The sequence below is a fragment of the Buteo buteo genome, chromosome 11, assembly GCF_964188355.1.
Source record: "Buteo buteo chromosome 11, bButBut1.hap1.1, whole genome shotgun sequence".
In the NCBI taxonomy this organism is placed as follows: Eukaryota; Metazoa; Chordata; class Aves; order Accipitriformes; family Accipitridae; genus Buteo; species Buteo buteo.
The window spans coordinates 23,409,003-23,435,051 of record NC_134181.1 but is presented as its reverse complement, the minus strand read 5'-3'; the positions used below and the strand labels follow the sequence as shown (position 1 = coordinate 23,435,051).

Genomic DNA, 26,049 nt, shown 5'->3' with positions numbered 1-26,049 from the left:
GTTTCACATGCAACACATGATGTGCTGCAGGTCTGTCCGTCTTGGCTATTGATAGAACCCCACATTAATGTCTGCAAGCAATTCACTGCTGAATGGACTTATGTTTCAAGTTAGAGCAGGGCTGTCATTTCCATTTTACCAAGCAAGGAGTTGACCCTAAGGTGCCATGTGCTGATCTGGCTTGTCCCTGCTGTCTAGAGTCCTCACTTAGTCTGTGTTCTAGTTATTGACTTGCTATTTCACATAGTTATGTTTTGGTGGTGGCTTTTTTCTGACTGTACCTGCTTTTTCTGCGGCAACTCAAAGCTTCTCTACTACTCTTACAGTTTATCAGAAAATGACCTTGGGGAAGAAAGTATCCATGCCCTGTCTGAGGGGCTGCCATGTTTTGAACAACTCCGGAAGATCGAGTGAGTACAGGGCACTGAAGGCTGCTGGGGCAGAGCATGGCTGGCTTTGTTTGTAGTGTTGCCAGGGTGGGAGTGCAGCAGACGGTGCTGATGCTGGTGCCGTATTCCCTACTGGTTCTGGCACCAGCACATTGTGCCCTCTGTTTTTTCTCTCCCTGCTTCTTCAGCTTGAAACTCTGTGGAGTCACTGATGATGCTTCAAAATCACTTTCTCACGGCTTCCGACAATGTCCTTCCATGGAGGAGATAATGTGAGTGTGGGAATGGATGGGGAGACCCTTCAACATACAGGTCACTCTTGGTTTAATGTCTGCTCCTGTTTTCAACTGCAGTATACTTCTGATCCTGCTAAATACTTATTGATACTTACCACTAAGTAATTCTTAGTGATAAATTTACTAGTAATTTACTAATTAACTCAATTTACTCCTAAACATTTCCTGGTATAACTAGCAAATTATTGGAAGCTGAATGTGAAGAGCTGAACAGAATATGGAGGAAAATACTCATCTTCAAACTCTGCCCAATATCCTTGATCTTTCAGCATCTGCTTTGCGAGGCAGGACAGATTCCGCATCTTGTTCTCCATGATCCAAGTCTTGCCTCCATTTTTTTACAAGATGGCCACAGTTGACTCTCAGAGCAGAGCAGGAGCTTCTCTGTGTAATTATAGAGGCTGAATTGAGAGCTCAAAGCAAAGTGAATTCAGCCTGTAGACGAACAGGGTGTGCCACCAGCTGCAATCTCACTCTCCACACTGGAATAAAAGGGGTTGCTCTGATGTGTGGACGTTTAACGTGTTTTCAATAAACAGCATAGATGGGCTAACTACTGACATGTCTTCACCTGCCCGAGAGAACCTCAGCGAGCAGCCTGCCAGGAACCTGCTCCAGCTTATGTTTTTTAAAAGCAATTTGCCCCATTGCACTAAAGGGACCTTAACTTTAATTGTAGTACATAAGATCCCATGGAGTCAGCAGCAGTCTCATCAATTCTGAGCTACTGTTGGTTTAATGAAGACTAACACTGCCTGAGGTGCTGGCAGGGTACAGGCCTCTTATGCTGAGATCACTCCTCTATCAGGATATAGATCTGTGAGACCTAGGCTCTCCAGTCATCTCTGCTGTGGCCAGCTGGGTGACACCTGATTGTCATGCTTCTCTTACGTGCCTCAGTTCTGCAAAGTACTTACAGATGGTTTGAGGAAAATGATGCATGGGTCATAAGCCCACCAGACTTTCCTCTCCCTCCCCCAGAAGGTATTTGTGTGGAGATCACAGATCTCTTAGGACTCAGGGCATTAGTCAAAGCCAGGATTTTATTGCCAGACCCATGAGAGGTCTGTCAATAATCCAGTGGAGCAATGGGATGAATAAAGCAATATTCAGTGCATACGTGTGTCGCTTGCAGCATGGCACTAAGACTAGTTAACCATGTGGGGAGTTACTACTCCTGAATTACTAACAGACAGGCAGATTCTCCTTTAATAGTAGTGTTGGGAGTCTTGTCTTGTCAGCGGAGGCATATGTGAGTTCTGTCATTGGGAAATCTGAGTGACGCAGCGAGCAATATGCTGATACCCATGAAATCCCAGAACAGGCTGTGAACTTGTTTGGTGGTGTTGTGGTTTAAACCCAGCCAGCAACTAAGCACCACGCAGCCGCTCACTCACTCCCCCCCACACCCAGTTCCTAAACTAGATGGGACGTCACATGGTATGGAATACACCGTTGGCCAGTTTGGGTCAGGTGCCCTGGCTGGGCATGAGAAGCTGAAAAATCCTTGACTATAGTCTAAACACTACTGAGCAACTGAAAACATCAGTGTTATCAGCATTCTTCACATACTGAACTCAAAACATAGCACTGTACCAGCTACTAGGAAGACAGTTAATTCTATCCCAGCTGAAACCAGGACAGGTGAACGGCCCTAATTCTTAAGCTGGATCCTGTCCTGCTTTTTCTTAGTTGCTAGCTGGAGTTAAACCACAACAGTCCTACACATGATACAGAAATTCTGGAGTTCCTCAGACTTGGGTATAGAGGTATGGCTCTGTGGGGTGGCCCCAGCTGAGTATTATGGTGAAGCACTGATGGTGCTGTGCTAGGTTTCTGTTTTCCAGGTGAGAGGGAAATGGCCAGGCTGTTCAGCCAGTGGCAAAGAAAGGATCTGAAGAATTTTCTCACTTGCTAATGCACCAGAAAATTAAAAACCCAGCCTTTCAAAAGCCCTGTAAGCTATCCCTTGAAAGAGCTCAGAGTCAAAAGGCAGCTTTAAGAGCAGGTCGGAGCGGCACCTTAGCTGCTGCAATAGTTTAACACCATCAGCACAAGGAGGAGTTGTCCTGGGGTAAAGCTGTGTGCTCTGCAGTCATTTCCATCTTTCGCATCTCATTCCCTGGGCCTGCAGGACTTCAGAGGGCACAGGCCACTGTCCCTATGCTCTGTGATGACACTCCCTGGTGTCTTACCATACGTGGACATATGTGGTAAAACTGAGGAAACGCCTCAAAATCAAGCAGGGGAATGTTTACCTGCCATGATAAGAGGGTAAGCTCTTGTAAACCAGCTAATCTATGAGGGGGTAGTACCATAGCACTGCTGTTGTTCCCCTTGGGTTTATCAACTGACTCACAGTTGGGATTTGTTGTCTGTCTTAGACTGTCTTGGAATGCCCTTGGAGATGGAGGAGCCCAAGAGTTGGCCAGTGCTCTCCCGGGGATGGAAAAGCTGAAGATGTTAGAGTGAGTACAGCCCTGAGAGCAACCCCAGGAAGAAAACTTGTTTTTCTGTTGTTGAGCCTGCAACCACAGCACTTCCAAAAAGGGGACAGATGTTAGGAACAACAGATAAGCTTTTGCAGTTCAAATTCTTGCTTAGCATTCTTGCAGCATGCACCAAGGGCCAGCCTTGTAGACAACGCACAGAGGCACTTTTGATTTAAGGTGTTTGCAGTATAGGTATCTAAGCAGAAGCTAGTCTGTGAAGGCCTCCTGTTTGAGTTAGGGAAGACAAACTGGTATTTCTAGGGCATAAGTCGTATCATCTAATGACCTCAGGTGAGCTGCTTCCTGCAAGCTTTTTCTTCTCTTCAGTGCCTGGGATGGTCTAGATGGGTACCGTGCTCAGAGAGCCTTCCTTTGTGAAAACCTGCAGCAAGGCAAGCGATCCATCCCCAGGATGGAGCAGCCCAATTGTGGGTGTTGGGCCATAGGAGCTCACAGGAAGCTCAGATCTGCAGCTCCTGTGCCAGATCTGCAGTGCAACCAGCAGCTGGGGTTGATGTCACCAGTTTATGCGCTGGCCTGGTGGTGTCACAGCCCAGTGCTGTTCCAAGGGAGAGGCTGTCATCTGCTCAAGAACTGTTCATGGAATTTTCCTCCCCTTGACCCTTTGGAATACATGGCGTGTCTTCCATCTCTTGGCTGTATGAAAATATTAGTCTGTGGGTCGTAGGGTCAGGAACTGAGTTTTGTTTGTCTTGGGCAGGGAAACTACATAGTAGAGCCTGGCTGTTTTACAGGTACAAGCAGGAAGGTTGTGTCTGAAGCAGGAGGAGTTGTTACTAGCATTTTTTGGCACCAAGTTTGCAGTGGGAACTATTAGAGTGCTCCAAGGGCAAGAGATCTGCTTAGAAGTCCTGTTGTAGAAGGAGGACATAGGGAGAAATGCATACGCACCTCTTGCATAAATAGAGTCACGGTCATAAAGAAGAGGCTGATGTAACTTGTATGGCATTGCAGTGCTTGTGCAAAAGTGTAACTCTTCTGGGACAGGAGAAGGAGCCAGTGATTATTCAGCTGTTTTCCACTCTTGATTTGGTTTTGGATTTTAAAACTCTCTTTTTGTTTCTAAAACAGTCTGGAGAAAAATCGCATTGGCACCCGTGGAGCCACAAAACTAGCAGAGGAGCTTGCCAAGTGCCCGGAAATTCAATTCATAAGGTGAGCAGGTATCACAGAGCTCTCTTGCTGGGTATCGGCTCAGCAAGGGGAAGTCAGGGTGACCAGTCTTGGGACAGACATGACCCATGCTGGCCTGCTGCCCTGGTTTAGCTGGCATGGAATAGGGTATTGCAGGGGACACAGATGCAAGCCACGAAAGCCGAGGGTTTTCTAGGCCAGCTCCACCCCCTCAGAAAGTCTTGCGAGAAAGGGACTGAAAAGCTTACTGGCTTTAAATGAGGTAAAAATGAAGACCGAGTTGGTTGCATTTTTTCCTGTAAGTTTTCTTTCTCCCATTACATCTGATGGCACTTCCGAGATACATTCTTGCCCTGTCCCACTCTGTCCTGGGATCCATATCTTGCAGATACTTGAACACCTGATTTTTCCCACTCTTTCGTTGTCATTGCTTCTCCAAACCCTGTGTATCAAGCTCCACTAGAAACCTCTTGTAGGAGAGACCCACTCATCCTTCACTCATTTGAAAATTGACTCTTCCAAGAGCGCCTCTGATAACTTTCTGATAACACAGGTCCCAGAGCCAGGTGTCTGCTCCTACTTGAGCTGTATCTTTGGCCCAAAATAGGCTCAGCCTTCCCTGATAGCGAGAGCAGCCCGCGAGCAACCACTGAAGAATGTTTCTGGTCCTGGCTGGAGCTTGGGGCCCCTCAGATTGGTGGGCACAGCACAGTCCCTTTGACTCCTTGGGGCACTGTCCTTTGCACAGTAGAAGCCCAGTATGGGCAGCTTTGGGGTAGACTACACCAAATGAGGTAGATGAAGAAGGATGGCTCATGTAAATGAGGTTGCTTGTGTGTAACTCAGTTCTTCCTCCACTTTCTGAGATCCTAATGGCCTGAGGACTTTTCAAAGCCTTAATCTGTCTCCCTAGCTAGATAAGTGGGTCCATTTCAGGGGGCAGGCAGCTGCTGGGTTGCTGTTGTGTCGCTGAGATATGGCCATACCTCACTCCTGTCTCACTGTCGGAGCTGCTTTGATGAAAACCCAAAGCTGCCTCTTCCACTGTCTTCAGCATGCCACCTCCTCACTCACCATACTTAGTCCTAAGTATGTTTGCTGTTGTTGTAGGCTGTGGGACAATCCAGTGCCCAGGGACCTTGCTGAGAATTTGACAAGCCAAGACCCAAGGCTGTGTTTCTCCTTCTACTAGCAAAGAAGAGCCCTTGCCTGACTAGGAATTGCTCTCTGTCTCCCACTGCCTCAAAAATTGCACTGAAGAACAGGAATTCAAAGTTACTGCAATTAAAAACTGTAACTATTAGGTCTTCCTTTGTTGCACTGAACCAAGTGTGAACACTTAGTGGCATTTCATTTCTTGTGAGATTTTATAATATAAGACTGTAAATAATAGCTGCTGAGCAGGCAGTGCTCTTGGTGTAAAAAACACTGAAACTCTCTTCAAGAAGATGAGATGCATCTGCTCAGGCATTCAGAAAGCCAGCAGAGTATTTAATTATCTTCTATCAAGGTTACAACACCTACAGGGTGTTCCAATAAAAGAATGTACATCCTCCAGGAGAGGATTTAAAATTATTTACAAAATTGTAAACTGTTGTCCCTTTTACAAATGCACTCAAACAGGCTGTTTGAAAATTGTGTACAACTGTGTGTGAAATATCTCTATGATTTTTAGGCAAAAAATGTGGTTTTGTTTGCTTCATAGCAGGCTCCTTTTCCTACAGAATTGCCTCAGTTTCCTAGCAGAAACTTCAGGACTTCTGAAATTTCAAATCGTTGCCTGCAAATAATCAATATTTATACTGTGATAACATGGAAAGGCTGATGTCACCATAAATGTCAGTGAGAACCTTAAAGCACTGAGGTTGTAAAACAATTTGTAAGAAAACTATTATGTGTGAGAGGATGTGTGCTACTGACTATTTTCATGTGGGGTTTTGTAGACCTTTGTGGGGTTTTTGGAAGACTCGATTGCACTAATTTCTTTGAGGTGAAGCGCGGGGTCAGTTAGCTTGAAATGCTGACCACATGACAGATCCTTCAAGCCTCTGCTATCCTGAATCCCAAAGCCTACGTGTCACTGGGCAATGGATGTTGGACCTGTGGGAACTGGAGGGAGAAGATCCCAAACACCAAGTTTGCTGCTCAGCGGAGGAGATGGACTACAGCTGCCCCTTACACATGTGGAACACCAGTTTGCATTGCAGGAGCATGGCCACATCATTCTCATTATTTATTAACTTGCATTATAATGTTTTCCTTACGTGTTTGTGCTGTAAATATTTAATCCTTGTGGTGGATTTATTTATGGAATTTTGTTTGCAGCAGTGTTTGCCTGGGGAGACAAAACTGATCTGATTTGGGCAGGGCAGGCATTTGGAATGAGATGGAAATGCTGGTCCAGCAAACCTTTGGGCAGAGGATGTGGACAGCAGGTGCTTGTTACTCCTGGGGGAGCCACTGTCCTTATTTAAAGATCAGCATTGGACTCTCTGAGATACTGGCATTGTTGCGTAAAGGTGGGATGCATTTTTGCAGCAACTGTGCTCTGAAAAGGATTTAAAAACAAGAACAAATAAAAAAAGGTAGTGAAATTCCTTGTCAGGCCATAATTCAATGGAGTAATCAAGTACCTGAGATTCAAACACTGGAATTTAGGAAAAGCTTCACCAAATGTGGCTTTTATTTTCATCCTGTATTTTTAGATCTGGTTTGCAGATGCAAATCTTCCCAGCGCCCATCAGAGGAAGAGTGTGGCAACAAAAGGCAGCATCATCATGTACTGAAAGGTGTCTCGATGCCCTGAGCTCTTCACAGCTTTCAAGGTGAGCATGTTTGTCAGCTGGGCTCTTCTCGGGCCCTGGTCTCCCAGGACTTCTTTTGGAAATATAAGAGATTGGACAGAGTTTGCAGTAACAGTCCATTTTGGTCCAGACTATGAGCTGAAAATTCATTTTTTCCTGCATTTTAAACATCATTTTAGTAGGACTATGTGTGATAAATTACAGAGGCTGAGTTTTACTCTGTATGAAGAAGGAAAGTACTGGGATTGGACTTCTTAATGCACTTTGTGGTGGCCGTTTTGTCATCTTTGGTAGCAACCAGAGCCAGAGCCTTTTGCTATTACCACAGGCCCATGCATCAGGGGAAAACCAGAAAATATCACTGTCAAACAGATCTTCGTTCAGCTCCATTGTATCATCTCCTGATGCCACCCACTCCTGCATTTGAATTTGTTCAGGTGTCACAATAATTTATTTTCCTCCTTTGCTGGTGTGAAATATGCCTGCTTATTGTTTTTCCTCCTTTTTTGATGGGTAAAAATGTGCTTTAACTGAATAAATGAGAATGCTGCTTTGATGAGTGCTTGACTTTTCAAGTCAGTGTTGTTTTCTGGGTCTTGGGTGCTAACCCTAAATGGCTGCCTTGTGTACAGCAGCCACTGTAGAGAGATCTCTTGGGTTTGGAGCACATTGTTGGATTGTTTTCCCTTGCAGTGAAATGAGCTATTTAAAGATAAATGAGACCTGAGATTTCCCCCCTGCAGTTGCCCTGACTCCTGAAGTTTGGAAGCGTACATCTATGCCATGAGGTTTGCGGTAATGTAACAAGGCATGCTACAAATATTGCTGCTGCTGCAGCACTTCTCTTGACTTGAGATGTTAAAGAGTGCCTCTGAAATCTAAATGTAGACCTGCATTTCTCAGGTTTTTCCCCAAATTCAGGATTAGCTCCCAGACACACATCTGTCTGGCCTGAGAGAGCAGCCATCCCGGTGGAAGCCAGGGAAGGGACTTGCAGGACGTCACGGTATCTTTTCCAGAACACCAGGTGTCAGCAAAACCCCAGAAATGGGAAGCGGTTGTCTGTAGTCCAGCGATTTTGGCTAAAACCGGGCTCTGTTCTGTATTTTGAGTGCATGGGTTGCATTTAAAAAAAAACCAGAGATGTAGATTAAGTGGTACATGAAACATAACAATGCAATCGATCCCTAGTTTGTTTCTTACATCGAATGCCAGGGACTTTTGGGCCACCCTTCCCCAGCGTGCTTCCCATTTTCATTGCGCTGCTGACGTCTGTGTTCCAGCTTACGGTCGTGTCTGAAAGTTTCCAAGGGGAACCTGGAGACTTTGTCCAGTTTTGAGGGGTGAAATGAATCTTCTGGTATGCAGGAAGATGAGAGGCCATTGGGGATTGTGTGTGATGGCTGAATACCAAACCGATTCCCAAATAGCTAATTAATGTGGGCCATTTTTAGAGCTGTTACTATTACGTTTCAGATTTATCACGGTCCAAAAATGGAAATGTATCAGGACGCTCCACACACCCCTATTGTTTCAGGCTGCCAGCAGTCTCCGGAAGACAATGTCTGAGCTAGTCGGTACTGGTTTCACACACAGAAGGGATTTTGCCCCCTGAGATCAAATCTTTAGAAAGAAATACTCTGCTGTAAATAAACAACTGCTGGAGGGCGGTGAGGAGCCTGGATTTTGTGCTAGGGAACAGCCGGAGCCAGGCTGGGCCGGGCTTTTGCACACGATGGCTGCTGGTTTGTAGAGCTGGAAATGCAGCTGCTGTTTCCCCTCCACTAAAACCAGTTCCAGGTAGCGCTGAACCTGCTGTGATTTGATGACATCATGCTGGGCAGGAGAGAAAACACAGGAAAAACTGACTTTGGAGAAAATAGGCACATTGGCATTCATGAACTATTGGCTGCCTCTCCCAATTTCCCCCAAAGTGACGTTTTAAGCCATGGGCATGGAGGTAGGAGGGCAGGTCTGGCACAGACCCCACTTCTCCCACTGAATTCCTCTTTCAGGCACAACCTTGTCCCTTCCTGTGATGGTTTCTGAATGGGTTTACAGAGAAAGAAGGGCTTTGCTCCTAAAAACTAGGCTCAGCTCTTAGTTGGATGTTGCCTGTCATGTCGCCTGCACTGATCAGGAGCGGTCATGGCCTGTGAGCCCGTCCTGCGTCCCCTGCCCCGCTCCTGGGGTGCCAGGACGGGAACGGGGCTGGCAGAGGGGGGAACAACCTCATCAATGCTGAAACCTGACTCGGTGCCTTGAAACTCTTCAGCCTTTAACAGCTCAAGCTGCAGGAGAGGCCGGGGGAATACGGGACTTGATTATTTTGCCCGTGATCTTTAAAAGCACGAACAGAGCCCATAGGAAAGGGCTCTGTACAAATAAAGATGGTTTATTTAATCTGAAGCCTCGGATGGAGGCTTCCAGTCTTATTACCCTATCTCCATATCAAAAATATCTATATAAATATCCCCGACGCCTGATGATGTGCCTGCCGAGCCTCAGGTGAGACTGCTAATAGTAAGCTGGGTGCAAACCCCGGTGGTACCAGGCTGGAAGGGAAAGCACGCCAGCTCCTCGGGTCGAACAGGGTGACGGGTAGGTGCGATGCCGGCCAGCTCGGTGGCTTGGGCTCCCCCCCACCGCTTCTGGGGGGCCACGCATCGGGGGGTCTGCCCATTTTCCTCGCTTAACCAGCTTTTTCCCCAAGGGAAGCGATGTCAGCAAAGCACTGCGGGACGCAAGGATCCTGACCCTATACCGTTTTAGACAGAGCGATGCCAGCACCGAAAGCACCCACCCACACCAGCCGGGCAGGATATGTCCCTCTGGCATCCAGGCGGCACCAACACCCCCACCCCCCCCCCCAAATAGTGCTTTTTGGTTAAAAGAAAGGGGGGGGGGGGATGTCGAGCTAACAAAGTTCTGTTTTCATTGTAGCTGGGTGGATAACACGGAAAATAATTTTCCAGCCTTTCCGTGCTGCCCGCCCCCCGCCATCACCGCCCGCCCCCCCCCCCCCGTACGGGGGGGGGGGGCGGGCGGTGATGGCGGGGGGCGGGCGGCGGGCGCGGCTGTGGGGAGGTGCTGAGCCCACGGGAGCTGCTCGCCCCGGCCCGGCCCGGCCCGCCGTGGTGAGTACCGGCTGCCCCCCGAGGATGCCGTGGGGATAACGGAGGGGGACGGGATGGGTAAGAGGGGGGGGCCGAAAAGAGAAGGGTCAGCCGTTTTGGCCGGGGGATGGTTGAGGCGGTCCCACGGCGGGATCGTTCCCCGCGGGTCGGGTGGGTGGCGAGAGGTGGGCCGGGGGGGAATGCGTCGGTGGGGAGCTCGGATATGCCGGTGGGAGGGTTGGTGCTGGCCGGCCGGCATAAAGCCCTGTGTCGGCCCCCCGGTGGGGGGGACCTGCAGGGCAGTGTCCCCATCGGCTTGTCCCGGGGGTGCGTGGTGCCCCTTCTGCCCTCCATCTCCTGGGGCAGACCCTCCTTCCCCTCGAACAGACCCTCTGACCCCTGGGACAGAGACTCCATCCTCTGGGACAGCCCCTTCAGCCCTTGGATCAGACCCTCCAACCGCTGAGACAGACCCTCCACCCCTTGGGACAGCCCCTCCAACGCTTTACGCTCCCCTTCCCTGGCCCGGACCGCTCTGTTCCTACATGGTGTAAACGTTGTCCCGCCCGTCCCCGCTCTCCTTGCATCCGCATCCGCTCCTAAAGATGCCAACCGGACGCGTGACCCCCCCCAAGCAAACGCCGGGGCCTGCCGCCTTCGCTCCCCAAAGCTGGGGACATTTGTTAGGGGTTTTTCCTGGCGGCTGCCGCAAGCGCCTCTCCTCCTCCTCCAGCATCGAGTTGCGGGGGGATCTGGCGAGCTGAAGGCCGGGGAAGTGCAGAAGGGCTTCTTTGGGAGCTTGTTTGCAGCCCGACGCTGCTCCGGCTGGTGGTGATATCCTTCGTGCAGCGTGTTTAGGGGGGGGGAATCAAGAGGGTTTATGCTCTTGGATGGGCTGCCCCTCTCTCCTCCTCTGCACCCAGCAAGACGCCTCGTCCTCTGCGATAGCGGCGAGCGGAGCGTTTCGCTCGGCAGCGTGAGGGTGCTCGGAGGATGGCAGGCGGGGAGGTGTTTTCCCATCGGCTCCGCCAGCCTGAGGACCTGATGCAATAAGTCTCTGGGTGAGTAACCCTAATTTAGGCGAGTGGCTGGATTAAAGCCAGTGGGGCTGGAGAATTTGGTGGGCAAACACACCCTTCAGGGCTGGTCACCGCAAGGAGGGTGGAACAGGAGATAGAGGTGAGTCGAGAGCTGAGCTTCCGTGGTAGAAATATCTCCGAAGGGCTGGGTCCTTGCTGTTGACTCCCCGAGAGTCTGAGCTGCTTCATGGGAAGGAATTGGGAGGGTCCCTGTGAACCTCGAGCCCCAGGTTTGAAGCCTCCTGGAGATGCACTGGAACCTTGCTGGAGAAGCTGGAATCAGAATCAGGCCAGTGTGAGCACAGCCCAGGGGTCCTCAGTTCTGATATTGCTCCCCTCACCTCCAGCATCAGCCTCGTCCTGCCAGCCCGGGTATTGGGGGCTTTCATGCCAGCATGTGATACTGCTGTGCTTTTCTGGACTCAGAAAATGTTTTATTATGGGCCAGAAATCACATCCCATCGAAGCCCCTTGCGGGGCAGGGAGCGGAGCAATGGGAGGAGGAAGGCTGAGAACAAAAGCTCGGCACATGTGGAACGGATCTGTTTTGAAGAACTGAGTCAGTGGAGGATGTTTCGCTGGAGTAACCTCGGGGAAATGCTGCATTTGCTTTGGTTACAGCTGTGTGATAGCCTGGGACATACATTTCCCAGTGATGTGTGTTTTTGTTTCTCTGCTGTTGCCTCTGGAGCATCCCGGCTGGGATAAGGTGGAGGAAAGGCACCAGTGAGGCTTCCAGCTGTCCCCAGAATTGCACCTGCCTGTGGTGTAGGCAGCCCCTAGCACTTGCCTTGAGTAGACAAGCAGTCCTGGAGCTCCTTTCCGAGAGCCCGGCACCCCTCACCACCCCAGGGACGGGGTTTGCCGGCAGCCTGCCTCCGCCGGCACCGTTGGCGTGTGCCCCGCTGTTCCCAGGACCTGCTTGGTCAGAGTCGCAGTTCGTATCTCTTGAACAGGTTGCAGACATCGTGCTGTAGCAATGTGAGGGTGGGCAGGGTCGTACAACTGCTAGTATTTGAGATGCTGGCTGTGATGTTTTCCCCTCCCCGCTGCCTTTCTGAGCTCGATCTAAAGAGAAATGAGATCATCTAAAGCCGCATCAGCGTGTCTTGCCCTGGGCACATCCTTGCTCCTGGGGTCTGCGCTGGTGGACAGCAAGGGACCTTGTGCCGGTTGCTGGCAAGCCAGTGCAGTTTGTAAAGCCATTGCTTGGGGGGGGGCGGTCAGGGGACCCTGACCAGTCTGTGCTGGAGGAGGGGGGGGCACAGGCCCCGTGCACTGGGGTTTCCAGGGTGGAAGAATCCTCTTCGGGTTCGGCCGCTGGAGCTGAGCTGTGGGTGAAGATGCTCTTTGCCTTGGGGGGATATATCAGCCCCCAGCAGTCTGTGTCTTTGCTCGTCTTCCAGCGATCCTCCTCCCTCACCCCAAAACAGTGGGGTTACGTGGTGCTGGAGCAGCCGCTAGCTACCCCATGATTTACCAGTCTGCCCAGTTGTATACTGGAATTGCATTGGCTTTGTTCGCCTTTTAGCAGTCTCAGCATGGTGTGTGAAGAAGCTGGGAGGAATAACTCCTTCTCTTGCTCCCGTTATATCCGGTGGAAAGAGTTTCCCATTGACTTCAGTGGAAACCTCTGCCCGGGGAAAGCTGGCTGGAGCCACTTGCGCCACTGTAAATCAGGGCTTGTTCTCCAGGAGCCGTCAGCGTGCCGAGAACGTAATACCCAGTTAATTGATGAAAAACTGACGCTTGCAGTCTCCTCTCCTGGTTCAGGGTTGCCAGCTCTCATAAGGAACTCTTTATGTGAGAGCCTTGGCTTGCATTCAGGGGCAGGGTGGGGGGAAAGGAGAAAAAAAGGTAAATTTGCTGGCACGGTGGAGTAGCCAGGCATTTGAAATGGTGCTCCTGGCAAGATGCAAAACCGCGAAACAGCATGAAAAAAAAGAATTGAACGCTTCCCCCCCCCCCCCCCAAAAAAAATCTTACAGTTGGTCTTTTAAACCTCTGTAAAATATTTGTTGAGGGACCTGAGTCATCACTTTTTGCTGCTTTGGCTTGGTTTCCTGGCAGCTGGCTTTGCGAGGTTACTTGTTTGGATCACAGGAGCAGGGGAAAAAGTAATTCCTGGGAATTCAGGTGAGTTTGGAGATCATAGCAATATTGTTAAAATACCAGAAAAACAAAGAAGTGTAGTATTTGGCAAGAAGGTCTCCACTTTTTATTTATCTGCTGCTTTTGCTGAGGCTGTGGGTTTGGGAGCTGTAAGATTTTCTGCCTGTAGCCAACAGGAAAAAGCTCGCATCTAAAATAGTCGCCTTCCTCCCAGCCCTGGATTTTCCATCATCACGTGATTCCAGAAGCTGAGGATTTATGAAGAAACATCAGCTGTCGTGAGGCTGATTTTAAAAATGAGATGAGCTGGAAACGCAAGTTTTGCTGTTAAACAGCAAATCCAGTGCTGTGCAACCCTTTAAACCCAGGTTTATATTCCCTCAAGCGTTGTCTAGAGCTGTTGGGAAGGGGTCGAGAATTTATCAGATGTAATTCTCATTATAAACCACCGCGTTTTTTGTATTGCTGGCATACAAATCCTTCTCAGGGTGCAGCTTCGCACGTCAAGTGGCAGCATCTCTCTGCTGCGGAGCAGGCCGATAAAATACAATTCTTTAGGAAAAGCTTGGATCGTAACAACGAGAGTCACCTGCCTGGGGGGTGAAGGTGGGCTCCAGCCCGTGGGGACATCAGCAGCACTCTGTGTGGCTTGGTGTTGGCATGCCAGTGCAAATGAGCATTGCACATAACGATCCATTAATTAATATTTCTTTATGTTATGAGGGGAAGGGCTCTGAAGCTCTGGCTGCTATGGGGTTGAAATGGTGCACGGGATGGAGGGACCTGCATGCCTGTCCACAGCCAGGGCTGCTGGTGGGGCCTTTCTGGCTGGCATGCTTGTAATTTTGGCATGCGGTTATGTTAGAAAGCAGTTAAAGATATTTCTTATCGCTTAAGTGATGATTTTTTTCTTCCCCTCTCACGTGTGATATATGGTGTTGGCTGGAAATAGGAATTCAATTAAAATTCAGAAAGCCAGCATTTTTGTTTTCAGTAACGTACAAAAGCCTTTAATAAGTTAAACAGCCAGTATACATTAAGTATACTTAAAATGCAGGAGGTTCCCTCTGCACCTGCGAGGGAGCCCCGCTTGCTGCTTGTTCTTTACAGCCCAGCCGCCTTGCTCATGGGGCTGCCCTACTCCTTTACATTTCATAGGGTCTGGCTTTAGTTAAGTCAACTTTTTCCTCCAAATCCAGCTGTTGAAACAGATATATCCCCCCTCATCATGATAGCCTGTCCAGCTCTTGTACGGCTGCCGTAGTATTGCGATGGGAAAGTTTTAATGCAGTGCCTGGAAGTTAAAATCTGCCCAAAATCCTGAGAGTGACCTTGTCCTCCCTCCCTGCATCTCCTGGTTTGCTTGTTTGTCCCACCCAGAGCACGTGTCCGACATGAGCATCGCTGCCACGGGGAGGTAAAGGATTCATGTTGGCATTTGCCTCTCTTGGACACAGCCTGCTGCGGGTGCTGCCTGTGGTGGGCTGCCCGCGGCCGTGCTGCTGCCCGCAGGACCCAGCCTCCCGCTTGCCCGTGGCTGACGGGCAACGTCGTGTTCTGCTCCGGCACGGCGAAGGGAAGTGGGTGCCCCCGCAGCCAGCAGCGTGTGAACGCAGCGGGCGCAGAGCTGGCACAGAAACCTTTTCCTTGGGTCTGCTTTGTAGGGCGGTTGTGTGCAGGGTTTGATGCGATTGCCAGGATTCACAGCGACATCACAATGTTTTCTGCCCTAAATCACAGATTTCCCTAAACTGAGCCCCAGAGGAAGCCTGTAGTCAAGCGAAAATGTGCCATCTTCTCAGCACATCTAAGCCAAATACGCGCTCGCCAGTGGAGACTGGAATGGGGTCGGTCTGCGTGGCTTGGCCGTCACTGCGTGTCCTTAACGGAGGGGGCTGCTACGCTCTCGCCTTGCCCAGCCCCTCGCCCTTTCTCCATTTCTGAGCAGCAAGCACAGTGCTGCTGCCGTGCTGGAAACCGCACGTGGATTTGTGAGCAGGGCATGTGGTGAGCGCAGGGCATGCAGCAATCGCGGGGCATGCAGCAGGCGTGGGGCATGTGGTGAGCACGGGGCATGCAGCAGGCACGGGGCGTGCAGCCATCACAGGGCATGCAGCCATCACAGGGCGTGCAGCAGGCACGGGGCATGCAGCCATCACAGGGCATGCAGCAATTGCAGGGCATGCAGCAATCTCAGGGCATGCAGCAAGGCTGGGTTCTGCCTCCTGCAGAGGCACCCGTGTTGCCGTTGTCTGGTAGCAGCCATCAGAGCCCATTTATTTTCTCTCGGGCTTAGAGGAAATACTTTTTTTTGTGGGTGGTTTTTCTACTTTCTGATTTTTCTGAGCGCTCTCCCAAACCACGCTCAGTGTCTGCAGCATGTCCAGCCCCCTGTCAGCAATGGTGCTGCCTCCCTTCGCACGTCACCGCTGGGTGTGGAAGAACAAGTTTTGCTTTCGTTTGCCAGGCTGGAACCCTTGGCTTTCTGCCGGGTGAGAATTACGGAAACAACCTTTGGTGCTGGGAGCGCAGGGGCCCTGCCCTCTCTGGAGCACTCGGCTCTCCTGCTCTTCGGGGTTTGTGATTTCTTGCCGGTAAGTGGTTTTAGATACTTTGGGGACAGTGTAATGACATTTTCAGAGGGTTTGTCTGAAGAGGGTTGGAGAACCAATCCTGTTGCCCTCTGCTCCCCCCGGTGCCAGGGCAAGCGCTGCCCGAGGGCGCGGGTCAGTGCCAGTCAGCTCGCACTGGAGGCTGCCCGCACGCTGGAAGCACATAAAGGTGTTTGGTTTTACTCTCGCATCCCTGGCTTACTGAGATCTCCAGTTTCGGTGTCTCTGTGGACATGAGCCCCTCTGCAAGGACGTGGGTCCCGTCCTCCAGTCCTGGAGCCGTGGCTGGGCAGCAGTTGTGTCCCTGCGGTTGCGGAGGGACGGGCATCCACCCTGGAGGGATGCTGACGCACGTACAGGACCACTGCAGGGGCTCTTGCCTTCCCCAATGCCCTTGTCCCGGGGAATGGCAGCTCCCCTTAGCCACGGGGTGGCCTCTTGGGGCAGAGCAGCCCCAGGTCCCTCCAGTTTCTGCTTGGATGGGGGAAGCAGCCTGGGTGGCAGGGGGGATGCGGGGGGACACTTGGAGACGTCATCGTGGCGATACAGGGAGCGGGACTGCGGTGCAGGGGGGGATGCAGGGCAGGGTGGGCCTGCCTGGAGGAGTCTTGCTCCCACCCTGTGGGTCCTTCATCATAAGCTGGTTTCTTCGCTGGCACTGCCTTCTCCCGAAGTCCCCGGGGGGGATGGCAGAGGCAGCTGGAGGTGGTGGATTTGTGCTTGGCATCTGCGGCTGCTGCCTCAGCTCTGAACTGGGCAGGGGAAGTGCTTTGGAGTGGCTTTTCACGTGATGATGTTTTCAAAACGAGATGAGCAGTGGATGGTGCTGATGAGCCCTGGGCTTGACAGGCAGCACAGGGAGGCCTGGGCGAGGGGAACGTTAGTCCATCCGCCTGGCTTCTTCAGAGCATCTTCCCTAGCTCTGGCTCCTGACAGCCCTCTTTGCAGTCCCAAATCCCAACAGGCGGTGGTCAGCCTTGGGTTGGACCCTTGGGTGGGGGAGAGGGGAAACGGCACAGAGCAGCGAAGGGCTTTGCCCAAGGAGGAGGTCTGCAGAAAGCAGAAAACAGGATAGCCCCATCCTCTCCCCTCCGGCTGCGGTGGGATGGCTGTGTGTCACAGCCGAGGTTGGGGCTGCAGTGCCTGCAGAGCACCTGGAGCCTGCAAGGTCTTCGCAAGTGCTGAGCACCGTTGTTGGCGATGCACGAGCAGCACAGGAGCTCTGCCAGTGTGATAGACTGCAAATGATGACATCTCCTAATCCCCTTTCCCTGAGGGTCTTATGTGCCGGACCTGTTAATGCAATTACACTGGTATTACGGTGTGATGTATTATGCTGTTATGGTATCTGCCACTGTCCCAACTCTGTGGGGCACTGGGGAAGCCGATGCTCTGGCACCTTGGTATGGCTGGAGAGGTGTCCCTGCATATCCCATGGCATGCCCTGGGAAATGGCAGTCAGGCAAGGGATGCTCCTCTCCTGTGGTCTGGCACATGCCCATACCCCCTCAGTAGGTCCTGCCCGGTGGCCCCTGCCTGCCGCTGGCTGCCAGGCTGAGCAGGCTGTCATGGCTGAGCACCCAGCCAGGGCTGGGCTTCTAAAGGGTGACCCTGGGCCATCTGGCAGTGGCACCCATGGGTGGGACAGGCTGCATCATAGCTCCTCTCCTCGCACCATGTAGCTCCTTGCAAGCCAGCCGGCTGCCTGGTGGGCTGTCCAGAGGCAGGGCTGCAATGTCCCCTCTGCCCCTGAGCAAGGAGCAAAGGTGGCTTCACCCAGGGGGTCTCCAGAGGTCCCCGAAGGTTTTATGGCTGCTGTGGGTTCCCTTTCACCAGTCACTCGTCAGGTGATGTGGCGATCTTTCCCCCTGCATCCGGCTGGAGAAGCTGGATGGGTCTCCTGAATCCCTGGGTCGGAGGTGTGTGTCCCAAGGCTGCAGAGGGAGCGACAAGCATCTCCATGGGCAGGTCCTTCTGCATGGGAAGTGCTTCGTTCTTCAAAGTTATGAACCAAGATTTATTGATGCTTGGATGTGGCTTAGTGGGTCACGTCCCCATTATCCATCCGGTTGCTCTCTGGAGACGGATCTCCTGCTGGGTGAAACTCTCCCTGCACAGTCAGGGTGGGATCCTGTAAAAAGTCCCTCTCCAGCTGTCTTATAGACCCCCTTTAGGTACTGGAAGGCTGCTATAAGGTCTCCCCAGAGCCGCCTTTTCTCCAGGCTGAACAACCCCAACTCTCTCAGCCTGTCTTCATAGGAGAGGTGCTCCAGCCCTCTGATCATCTTTGTGGCCCTCCTCTGGACTCGCTCCAACAGGTCCGTGTCCTTCTTATGCTGGGGGCCCCAGAACTGAATGCAGTACTGCAGGTGGGCTCTCACCAGAGCAGAGTAGAGGGGGAGAATCACCTCCCTTAACCTGCTGGCCACACTTCTTTTGATGCAGCCCAGGATATGGTTGGCTTTCTGGGCTGCAAGCCCACATTGTCAGGTCATGTCCATTTTCTCATCAACCAACACCCCCAAGTCCTTCTCCTCAGGGCTGTTCCCAATCCACTCATTGCCCAGCCTGTGTTTGTGCTTGGGATTGCCCCAACCCATGTGCAGGACCTTGCACTTGGCCTTATTGAACTTCATGAGATTTGCACGGGTGCACTCCTCCAACCTGTCAGGGTCCCTCTGGATGGCATCCCTTCCCTCCAGTGTGTTGACCGCACCACACAGTTTGGTGTCATTGGCAAACTTGCTGAGGGTACGCTCAATCCCACTCTCCATGTCGCTGACAAAGATGTTAAACAGCACCGGTCCCAGTACTGACCCCTGAGGAACGCCACTTGTCACTGGTCTCCACTTGGACATCAAGCTGTTGACCACAACTCTTTGAGTGCAACCGTCCAGCCAATTCCTTAACCACCATGTGGTCCATCTATCAAATCCATGTCTCCCCAATTTAGAGACAAGGATGCCATGTGGGACAATGTCAAATACTTTGCACAAGTCTAGGTAGATGACATCAGTTGCTCTTCCCTTATCCATCAATGCTGTAACCCCATCACAGAAGGCCACAAAATCTGTCAGGCACGATTTGCCTTTAGTGCAGCCATGCTGGCTGTCACTAATCATCTCCTGATTTTCCATGTGCCTTAGCATAGTTTCCATTAGGATCCGCTCCATGATCTTGCTGGACACACAGGTGAGACTGACTGGCCTGTAGTTCCCCAGGTCTTCCTTTTTTTCCCTTTTTAAAAATAGGGATTTGAAATGATGGGACATTTCAACCCACTGAAGACTTCTTTCCACCAGAAACCTCTATCCCTTGAAAATGCCTGAATGCAAGAAGTGCTGCTGGGATGGACTTGTGTTTGGCGCCTTGGTCTGGGACTCGAGCTCATCCTCCCTTTCTGCCTCAATTTTTCTTGTGGGCTTTTATCCCTCTTCCCTGCATGAGCTGCAGGACTCGGGGAAAATCCCCTTGCCTGTCCTGGCATGCTGGCTGGGAGGTTGTGGTCTCTGACATGGCTGGGTATGGCAGCTCTCTTTGTGTGGCATCTTCTCTTTCTGGCTGGGAAGCGGGCACACAACCTTTCTGGAGAGGCTGAAGTGTGAAACCAGTTTGGGGGGGCCAGCTCTGGTGCCGCAGGGTTTGCCTCGGGGTCTTCCTGCGATTTGTGACTCCCACGTCACACCAAGTGACTTTGCACGGCTTTGCTGATCACCCACAGGAGAATCTTGCTGGCTGCTGCCTGCATACTGGTCAGCGCAGCCACTTGGGGGTTTGGCAAGGAGGCTGCCTACCCCAGCACCAAACTGTGCCAAGGTTTGGGGGCCTTTCTGGGGACAGAATAGGTCTGAGAGGAGCTGGACATTGTGGGTGACCATTGCCTGGGCACGAAATGAAGAAGCAGCAGCTGTCGCATCAAGGTGGCCACCAGCTGTTGTCACGTCTCGCTTGGGATGGGATTTCACAGCACCAGTGCAAGAAACCCCATGGTTGGCAGGAGCAGCGTTATCTGTTGAAGCACTATTAGGCACAGTTTCCATCAGGAAGGGTTCGCTGGGGAAATTACTTAATTATGTTGTCCTGAAACCCTTTTTCCTGCTGTATCAGGCCCCCAAAATATCTCAGTACAATCCCCTTGGCTCCTTCTGTTGGGCAGGGCCGTGGGACTCACTCACAGCGCACCAGCCTGGAAATCAGAGCCCAGCCTGGGCATCCCCTCTGCCCAAATCTCTGGGACTTTGGGAGAATTTGAGCTCAGTCCCAGCCGTGCCGCCCATGCTGGGATGCTCAGAGGCAGTTTTCAGCCTTTCCCTGCCTTGCAGGAGAGATGAAGGTCCTCTGATGGTAGCGGGTACCCAAGGTACATCCTTGCAGGGAGTTTTCATGTGCAAGCATCCCCTTTCTGCCTCCCCCAGCCTGCTCCACCGCAGCAGAGGCATTTGCTGGGGAGGAGTACGGTACTGTGTACATGACTAATTGCACATGCATTCAGAAGGTAACGAGGCTGTTATTAAGACCAGGTGCAGGCTGGTAAATCCACCGTGTTGCCTAGGCAAGACTGAAAGGCAAACATTTTTGCTTTGCAAAATAATTCTGGAGATGACTGTATTTGTTGACAGGAGGGAGGAAAGCGGCCGGTGTGGGTTTTGACAGCGTGGGGAGCTGCGTCGGGCGTCCGTCACAGCACATCCCGGCTTTTCCTGGCATCTCCAACTCTGTGTGTGCTGCCTCTCAGCTTTGCTGCTGCTCTGGGCAACCAGTTTCTGTGTCCTTCTGCTCCGCAACTTTGCTTCAATCTTCTGACAACCCGTTTTCACCTCTCTTCATCCTCTCTCGGGTATTGCTGCTCTGCCGCTGTGTCTCTGCTGCCTGTAAGCTCAGATGCGTGCTTTAGAGGAACCCAAATGTACCTGTTTGATACTCATGTCTCTCATTTTCCCCTTGCAGAAAGTAAATTTGATTCTACAATTGCAGTAGGCTGTAGTGGGGCAGCCCAAGTGGGTAAACGGAGTCACAGGTGACTTCTGTAAGGTATTACAGAAATCACGGATGGTCCCAAAGAAGGGGAGGGACATCCCCAGGAGGGACCCCAAGGGACTTTGCATGGTATCACTGGTGGATACCAGTACTTCTGCAGCTGTTTCAAATATGCCTGGTATTCCCTGTGAAAATAAATCTGATTTCTTTAAGGAGAGGAGATCACTGAAGTTTGATGGCACTATTAACATTTTAAAAAGCCCCCCAAATGTTTTACTACTTAAAGCACAGCTTTCTTTTTTTTTTTCCTCTCTGTTTTTTCCTGTTAATGCTTCAAACGGGGCCTTAGCATGGCCCAAGTGACTGCTTCTTGTGGGGCTTCTCTTCTGGGGAGGGAAGAGGAACTTCCCAGGGCAGAAGTTAGTTTGCAAAACAGTTAACTCCTTCCCCTCCTCTTTCAGACAAGAGAGGAAGAAAAGATCCCAGGGCCTCCAGCTGGCCCTTCTGCATGGGGTTTGGGGATCTGCTGTAGAGATTGGGGGGCCATGGGGTGAGGAGGAGGAAGAGGAGGAGGAGGGGGAGGAGAACATCTGTGCATGTTGCTCTGGGGCTCCCATATGTTCATCTCAGATATTCTGGGTGGTCCCAGGGCTTGTGCATGCCCCCAGCCAGCAAAACCCCTTGCTGCAGGACGTTGTGGACACGGAACAGCTTGGAGGTGACCAGGTCATGAAGGAAAAAGTATTTGAAGGTTACAAAGTGCAAAGATGCATCCAGCTCAGGAGGTCCTGGAAGCTGGAGCCCAGAAAGGATTTCGGGACTGTGTCCCTCCACCCTGGTCCTGCTCTTGTGACACTTCTTCAGGCATCTGCTGTGGTTGATGGCAGATGAGACTGTGGGGCAATCAGACCTTCGTGCTTGTCCCTGAGACCTCTCATTTGTAGCCTGGCCTTGTTTCGGCAGGAGTCCACGTGTCTGCATGATCGGCACGCAGCCGGCAGCTGGGATTGTACGTCGGGAGAATATTTGGCCACAGATGCGAAGTGAGTCGCAGGACTTCGTTCAGGGTGGTGAATGCGAGGAGAGGAGAACAAAAAAAGGAGGAGAGACTGGAATACAGATGATGGTGAGCCGGCTCTTTCGGTGCCAGCTCAAATTCCCCCCTGAATTTAAAGCATTTGCTGGGGGGTTAAAATGCTGGCAGCTCGCTGAATCTTGGTAGTGCCTCAGATGCGAAGCCTCTGAGCCGGGGGACCCGTGGCTGCTGCCGAGGCTGCAGGGGCCAAACCCCTGCCTGGCCCCAGGGAAGGTGCTGGATCCATGCTGGTGCGGCAGGAGGAGGGGTGGCTGCGGCTCTCCGATGGGGAGGAAGGACCTCCCAGGGCCATTTCGCGGAGCAGGATGGTGTGCGTGGATGAGCGATGGTGTCACCTACAGACGTGGCTGTGCCCTGGTGGCATCACCACCTTCTGCCCCTGCCACCTCTCTGAGCATTAAACTTTCCATGGAGAAGTCTGGGGAGCCAACCTGGCTGGGAAAATGACTTTTTCATTTAAACTAATTACTTTTTGGCTGAATCAGGACAGTTAAGCTTCTCAGGGTTTTATACCAGGACTGGAGCTGGGGGGGAGGAGTAGCCTGAGCCATGATTCAGGAGAGCTGCCCATCTCTTTGGCATCTCCATGCCTGGTGGGCTGGCTGGATCAGCAGCTCCTCGGCGGAAAAATCATCCTTACTAGGATGATGTGGAAGGGAGTGGTGACATCTTCCCACTGCCTTTTGCCTTCTTGGGGAGGGAGCAACCACAGGATTTTGTGCTTGGCACCCATGAGATGGCATCAAGCTCTCCAGCTCGGCACCTGGGGAAGAGGCCAGTGTCCCAGTCCCTCATTTTGAGTGCCTGGGTGGGGAGTGTGTCCGTGTAGGGGACACGAGTCCCGCCAGGTCTCTGCCCTCAGCTGGCCCCAGCCGGTGCTGGCCACCTCTCCTCTTCCCTGTGCCCATTTGGACCACACACTCCCTGGGGAGCACAGCAGGCTGAGCGCAGGGGCTAGAGCACAGGCGATGCACAGCCTGTGGAGAGGATGTTTTGGTGCCTGCCAGCCCTGGGAAAAAGCTTTTTCCACTGAGTCATTTTCTGCCTCTGCTTTTTGTGAGACGGTGCCGAGGTTTGGGGGAAGGGGAGATGGAAAAACCCAGCCCAGATCTCCCTGCTCCAGCAGGACCGGGTCCATGCCAGCACAGCTGCCCCGTGTTTGCTTTTCGGAGGGAGTGGCAGACAGACAGTGGCATAAATAGAACAGGCCTGGCTATTTTAAGACATTGATTACATGATCTGTGCATTAAAGAAAAAAATAAATAAAATCTTTGTTTTAGCTGCAACTGGTAACATGGGCTTGAGAGGAGCAGAGGTAGCTCTGGTGGGGACGGGTGTTTCAGAGCTGTCGTCCCAGCGGCCACAGGGGCTTCATGGTGGATGAGCCATGAGGACTTTACTTCTGCATGTGTTTCTCTTTCAAGTCATGGTAGATGGACGGTTGCCAACATGTGCCACCATTTTGGTGTTGCGCTGCTGTGGATGGGGAATGACAGCACAAGATGTGTTTGGTCTAGGCAAGGGGAACCTGTGCTCATGGAAGGGACGTGGGTGCTGTTTCAGTGATGTACACATGCATGTGCAGCCAAGGATGGGGATTTTCTTCTGGAGATCTTTCTGGGTTCTTATGGAGCTGAAATGATTGCACTGCTCTTGTCCTGAGCAGCAGGCTGTGGTGAAGAGCTTGCATTTACCATTGGGGGTTAAAATCGGGCTTGTTTCTGGTGACTTACTTAGTGCCAAGCAGAGATCTTGGCAGGTAGGAGAGGGGGGGTCAGAGCCTTGGAAGACTTGGGAGCTGTTTTCCACTCGATATTCATTGCAGCTGGGGCCAAGTGCTCAGGGCGGCCAGCGGTGAGCCCAGAGCAAACTCTCCCACAGCCACGCTGGGATCACCCTGTCCCTGTCCCCTTCCCCACCCCAGCTTGGAGGCTGAGCTGCAAGGGAAGAGGGCAGTAGCGCAGCTCCCAGCAGTGCAAGTGCTTGTAAATACTCATGCCCGGGCAAAACAAACAAATAATATTAATTGGGGTTTCAATGCCAGACAGCAGCAGATGGCTTAGCAAGGTAGAGGAAGGTGATGTTTAGGGTTTTCAGATAAAGTGGATGAGCCAGGAGCCACCCTTGAAAAAGAGGGAAAAAGGTATTGAGGTAGCTGATGAAAAGAGCTCTCTCTGCACTAGCAACCCCAGCCACAAAGGTTTATTAGTATAAATTAATCTGAAAATGCTTTTCCTTCTCTTTTTTCCCCCTTTCCTCTTCTCTGTTGAAGACCTTTAGTGTTTTTTGCCAAGTAAACTGCACATCAGAAGGTAAAACTGTTGTGTGGGATGGGGTTTTGCACTAATAATAGTATAAAACACATATATCTCTGCAAAATGCCTTTGGTAGCAGACTCTTGGTAAGCTCTTCTTATGACAAGGGGTTTTTTATCAGGGCCCTGTAAATCATCCCATGCACCAGGTCATGCAGTGGTTGTCACATTTGCCTCCCTCTTCTGTGAACCAGCTATTGCTACTTTTTAACTGCTGCCAGAGCCACTGCTTTCTGCTGGCCTGGTGGGTTGCGTGGTGATAGGGCTGAACCAGGGCTGGAGCTGCCCTCCACCCCACTCATCCTCACGGTCTCACCCCACGACAATTTGGGGGGCAGAGCTCAAGTTTGGCCCTCATAACTTAGGTACATGGTCCATGGCTTGGGACCAGCCAGACAACGACCAGTTTTCTTGCTGAAAGATGGTGTGGAAGTGTAGTTCCTCCCCACAAAAAAACCCCAGCATGCTGGAGGAAGAGGTTGGGGGGACCCCCCACTCCCTTGGCGGGGGTAAGCAGAAGACATTACCTTTCCTTGAAAATCTGTTATCTATGAAGCAAAACCAAAGCAGGTTGTAGGTGTTCTTCTGGGCTCCCACTCAAGGCATCTGCCTGGTGTGTTGGCCATGTGGGGATGGTGACTGTGCAGGGCAGCTGCTCTGGAGCCAGGAAGGGCTCATAACTCGTTGCGTGTAACTTAGAGCATGAGGCTCTGGATGCGGCCCCTCTGTCTGTGGCCAACCCACTGGCGCTGACAGCGTTTTCTGCCTTTCTGCTTGCACTGAGGTTTCTCTTTGTTCTTGTGTCCCACAGACTGCCGGGAGCTTCTGCCACTGGAGTCCATGGCGTACACCGTGACTCCCACGCCGGCGGGGCCCGTTGGCTCCCAGTACTGTGTCTGCAAAGTCGAGTTGTCCGTCTGCGGCCAAAACCTTCTGGACAGGGATGTCACTTCCAAATCTGACCCCTTCTGCGTCCTTTTCATGGAAGTCAATGGGAAGTGGATGGAGGTAAGTCCTGAAGTTGTGTGGATTTCTTCCCCCTGTGGTTTGCCCATGCTGGTGTCTCCTTCTGTGCTCCGCTACAAGGCTGGTCCTCGTTCGTCCCCAAGCAGAGGTGGAAGCTCTTCTGGTCCTCCCGAGGCTGTGTGCGTGGTGCCGGTATGTTAATTATTCTGTTTTGCAACTGGTCCTTTCCCCGACGGTGCTTTCTGCTTTGTGCTGGGTGCTAGATTTAACTGCAGGTCTCAAAATGCTGACCTCTGGCAAGGCACGTGGCAGGCATAAAAGGGTCTTGCCACCTTCAAAGTGGTCCCAGCCCCTTCTCAGTCTGTTGGAAGCTGGGGGTGCTTCAGGTTTGGGTGCCTGAAATGCTGATCTCACGTGACAGTTAGATGTTGTGGGGTCCTACTTGCAACGGGGCATGTTTCTAGGTGAGTCAAGATAAGTTGGTTCTTGAATCCTGAGCTGGCCTTTGGGTTTTGCTTGAAGAGTGGCTCTTTCTGGGGGCCAGGAATGTGCCGGATGAAGGTCTAGCGGGTCAGTCCAGTGGAAAAACGCTATCCAGGGCAGCTCGTGCTCTGAACACCTGCAGCCTCCTTCAAGAAGTA

At 51.8% G+C, this 26,049-nt stretch overlaps 2 protein-coding genes across 17 annotated transcripts in view; both read left to right on the top strand.

Moving 5' to 3' along the window:
- NLRC5 (NLR family CARD domain containing 5) overlaps positions 1–7,755 on the top strand; it is a 51,860-nt gene extending 44,105 nt beyond the window's left edge. For 9 of the 10 annotated variants that reach the window (XM_075040536.1, XM_075040542.1, XM_075040541.1 and 6 more), the window contains 5 exons: positions 327–410; positions 578–661; positions 3,070–3,153; positions 4,270–4,353; positions 7,038–7,755. In XM_075040536.1, coding sequence (XP_074896637.1) covers positions 327–410; positions 578–661; positions 3,070–3,153; positions 4,270–4,353; positions 7,038–7,161 — 460 coding nt within the window. In that variant the 3' untranslated portion in view covers positions 7,162–7,755. Of the gene's footprint in view, positions 1–326; positions 411–577; positions 662–3,069; positions 3,154–4,269; positions 4,354–5,442 lie in introns of all 10 variants that reach the window. The other variant, XM_075040537.1, reaches the window with a different exon arrangement.
- A 2,445-nt stretch (positions 7,756–10,200) lies between these two features.
- Positions 10,201–26,049, top strand: part of CPNE2 (copine 2) — a 55,712-nt gene continuing 39,863 nt past the window's right edge. Inside the window, exons 1-3 of one of the 7 annotated variants that reach the window (XM_075040526.1) lie at positions 10,201–10,273; positions 25,254–25,450; positions 25,529–25,600. In XM_075040526.1, coding sequence (XP_074896627.1) covers positions 25,283–25,450; positions 25,529–25,600 — 240 coding nt within the window. In that variant the 5' untranslated portion in view covers positions 10,201–10,273; positions 25,254–25,282. Of the gene's footprint in view, positions 10,274–10,297; positions 10,331–15,925; positions 16,038–25,253; positions 25,451–25,528; positions 25,601–26,049 lie in introns of those variants that run through there. The other 6 variants (XM_075040524.1, XM_075040525.1, XM_075040528.1 and 3 more) reach the window with 6 other exon arrangements.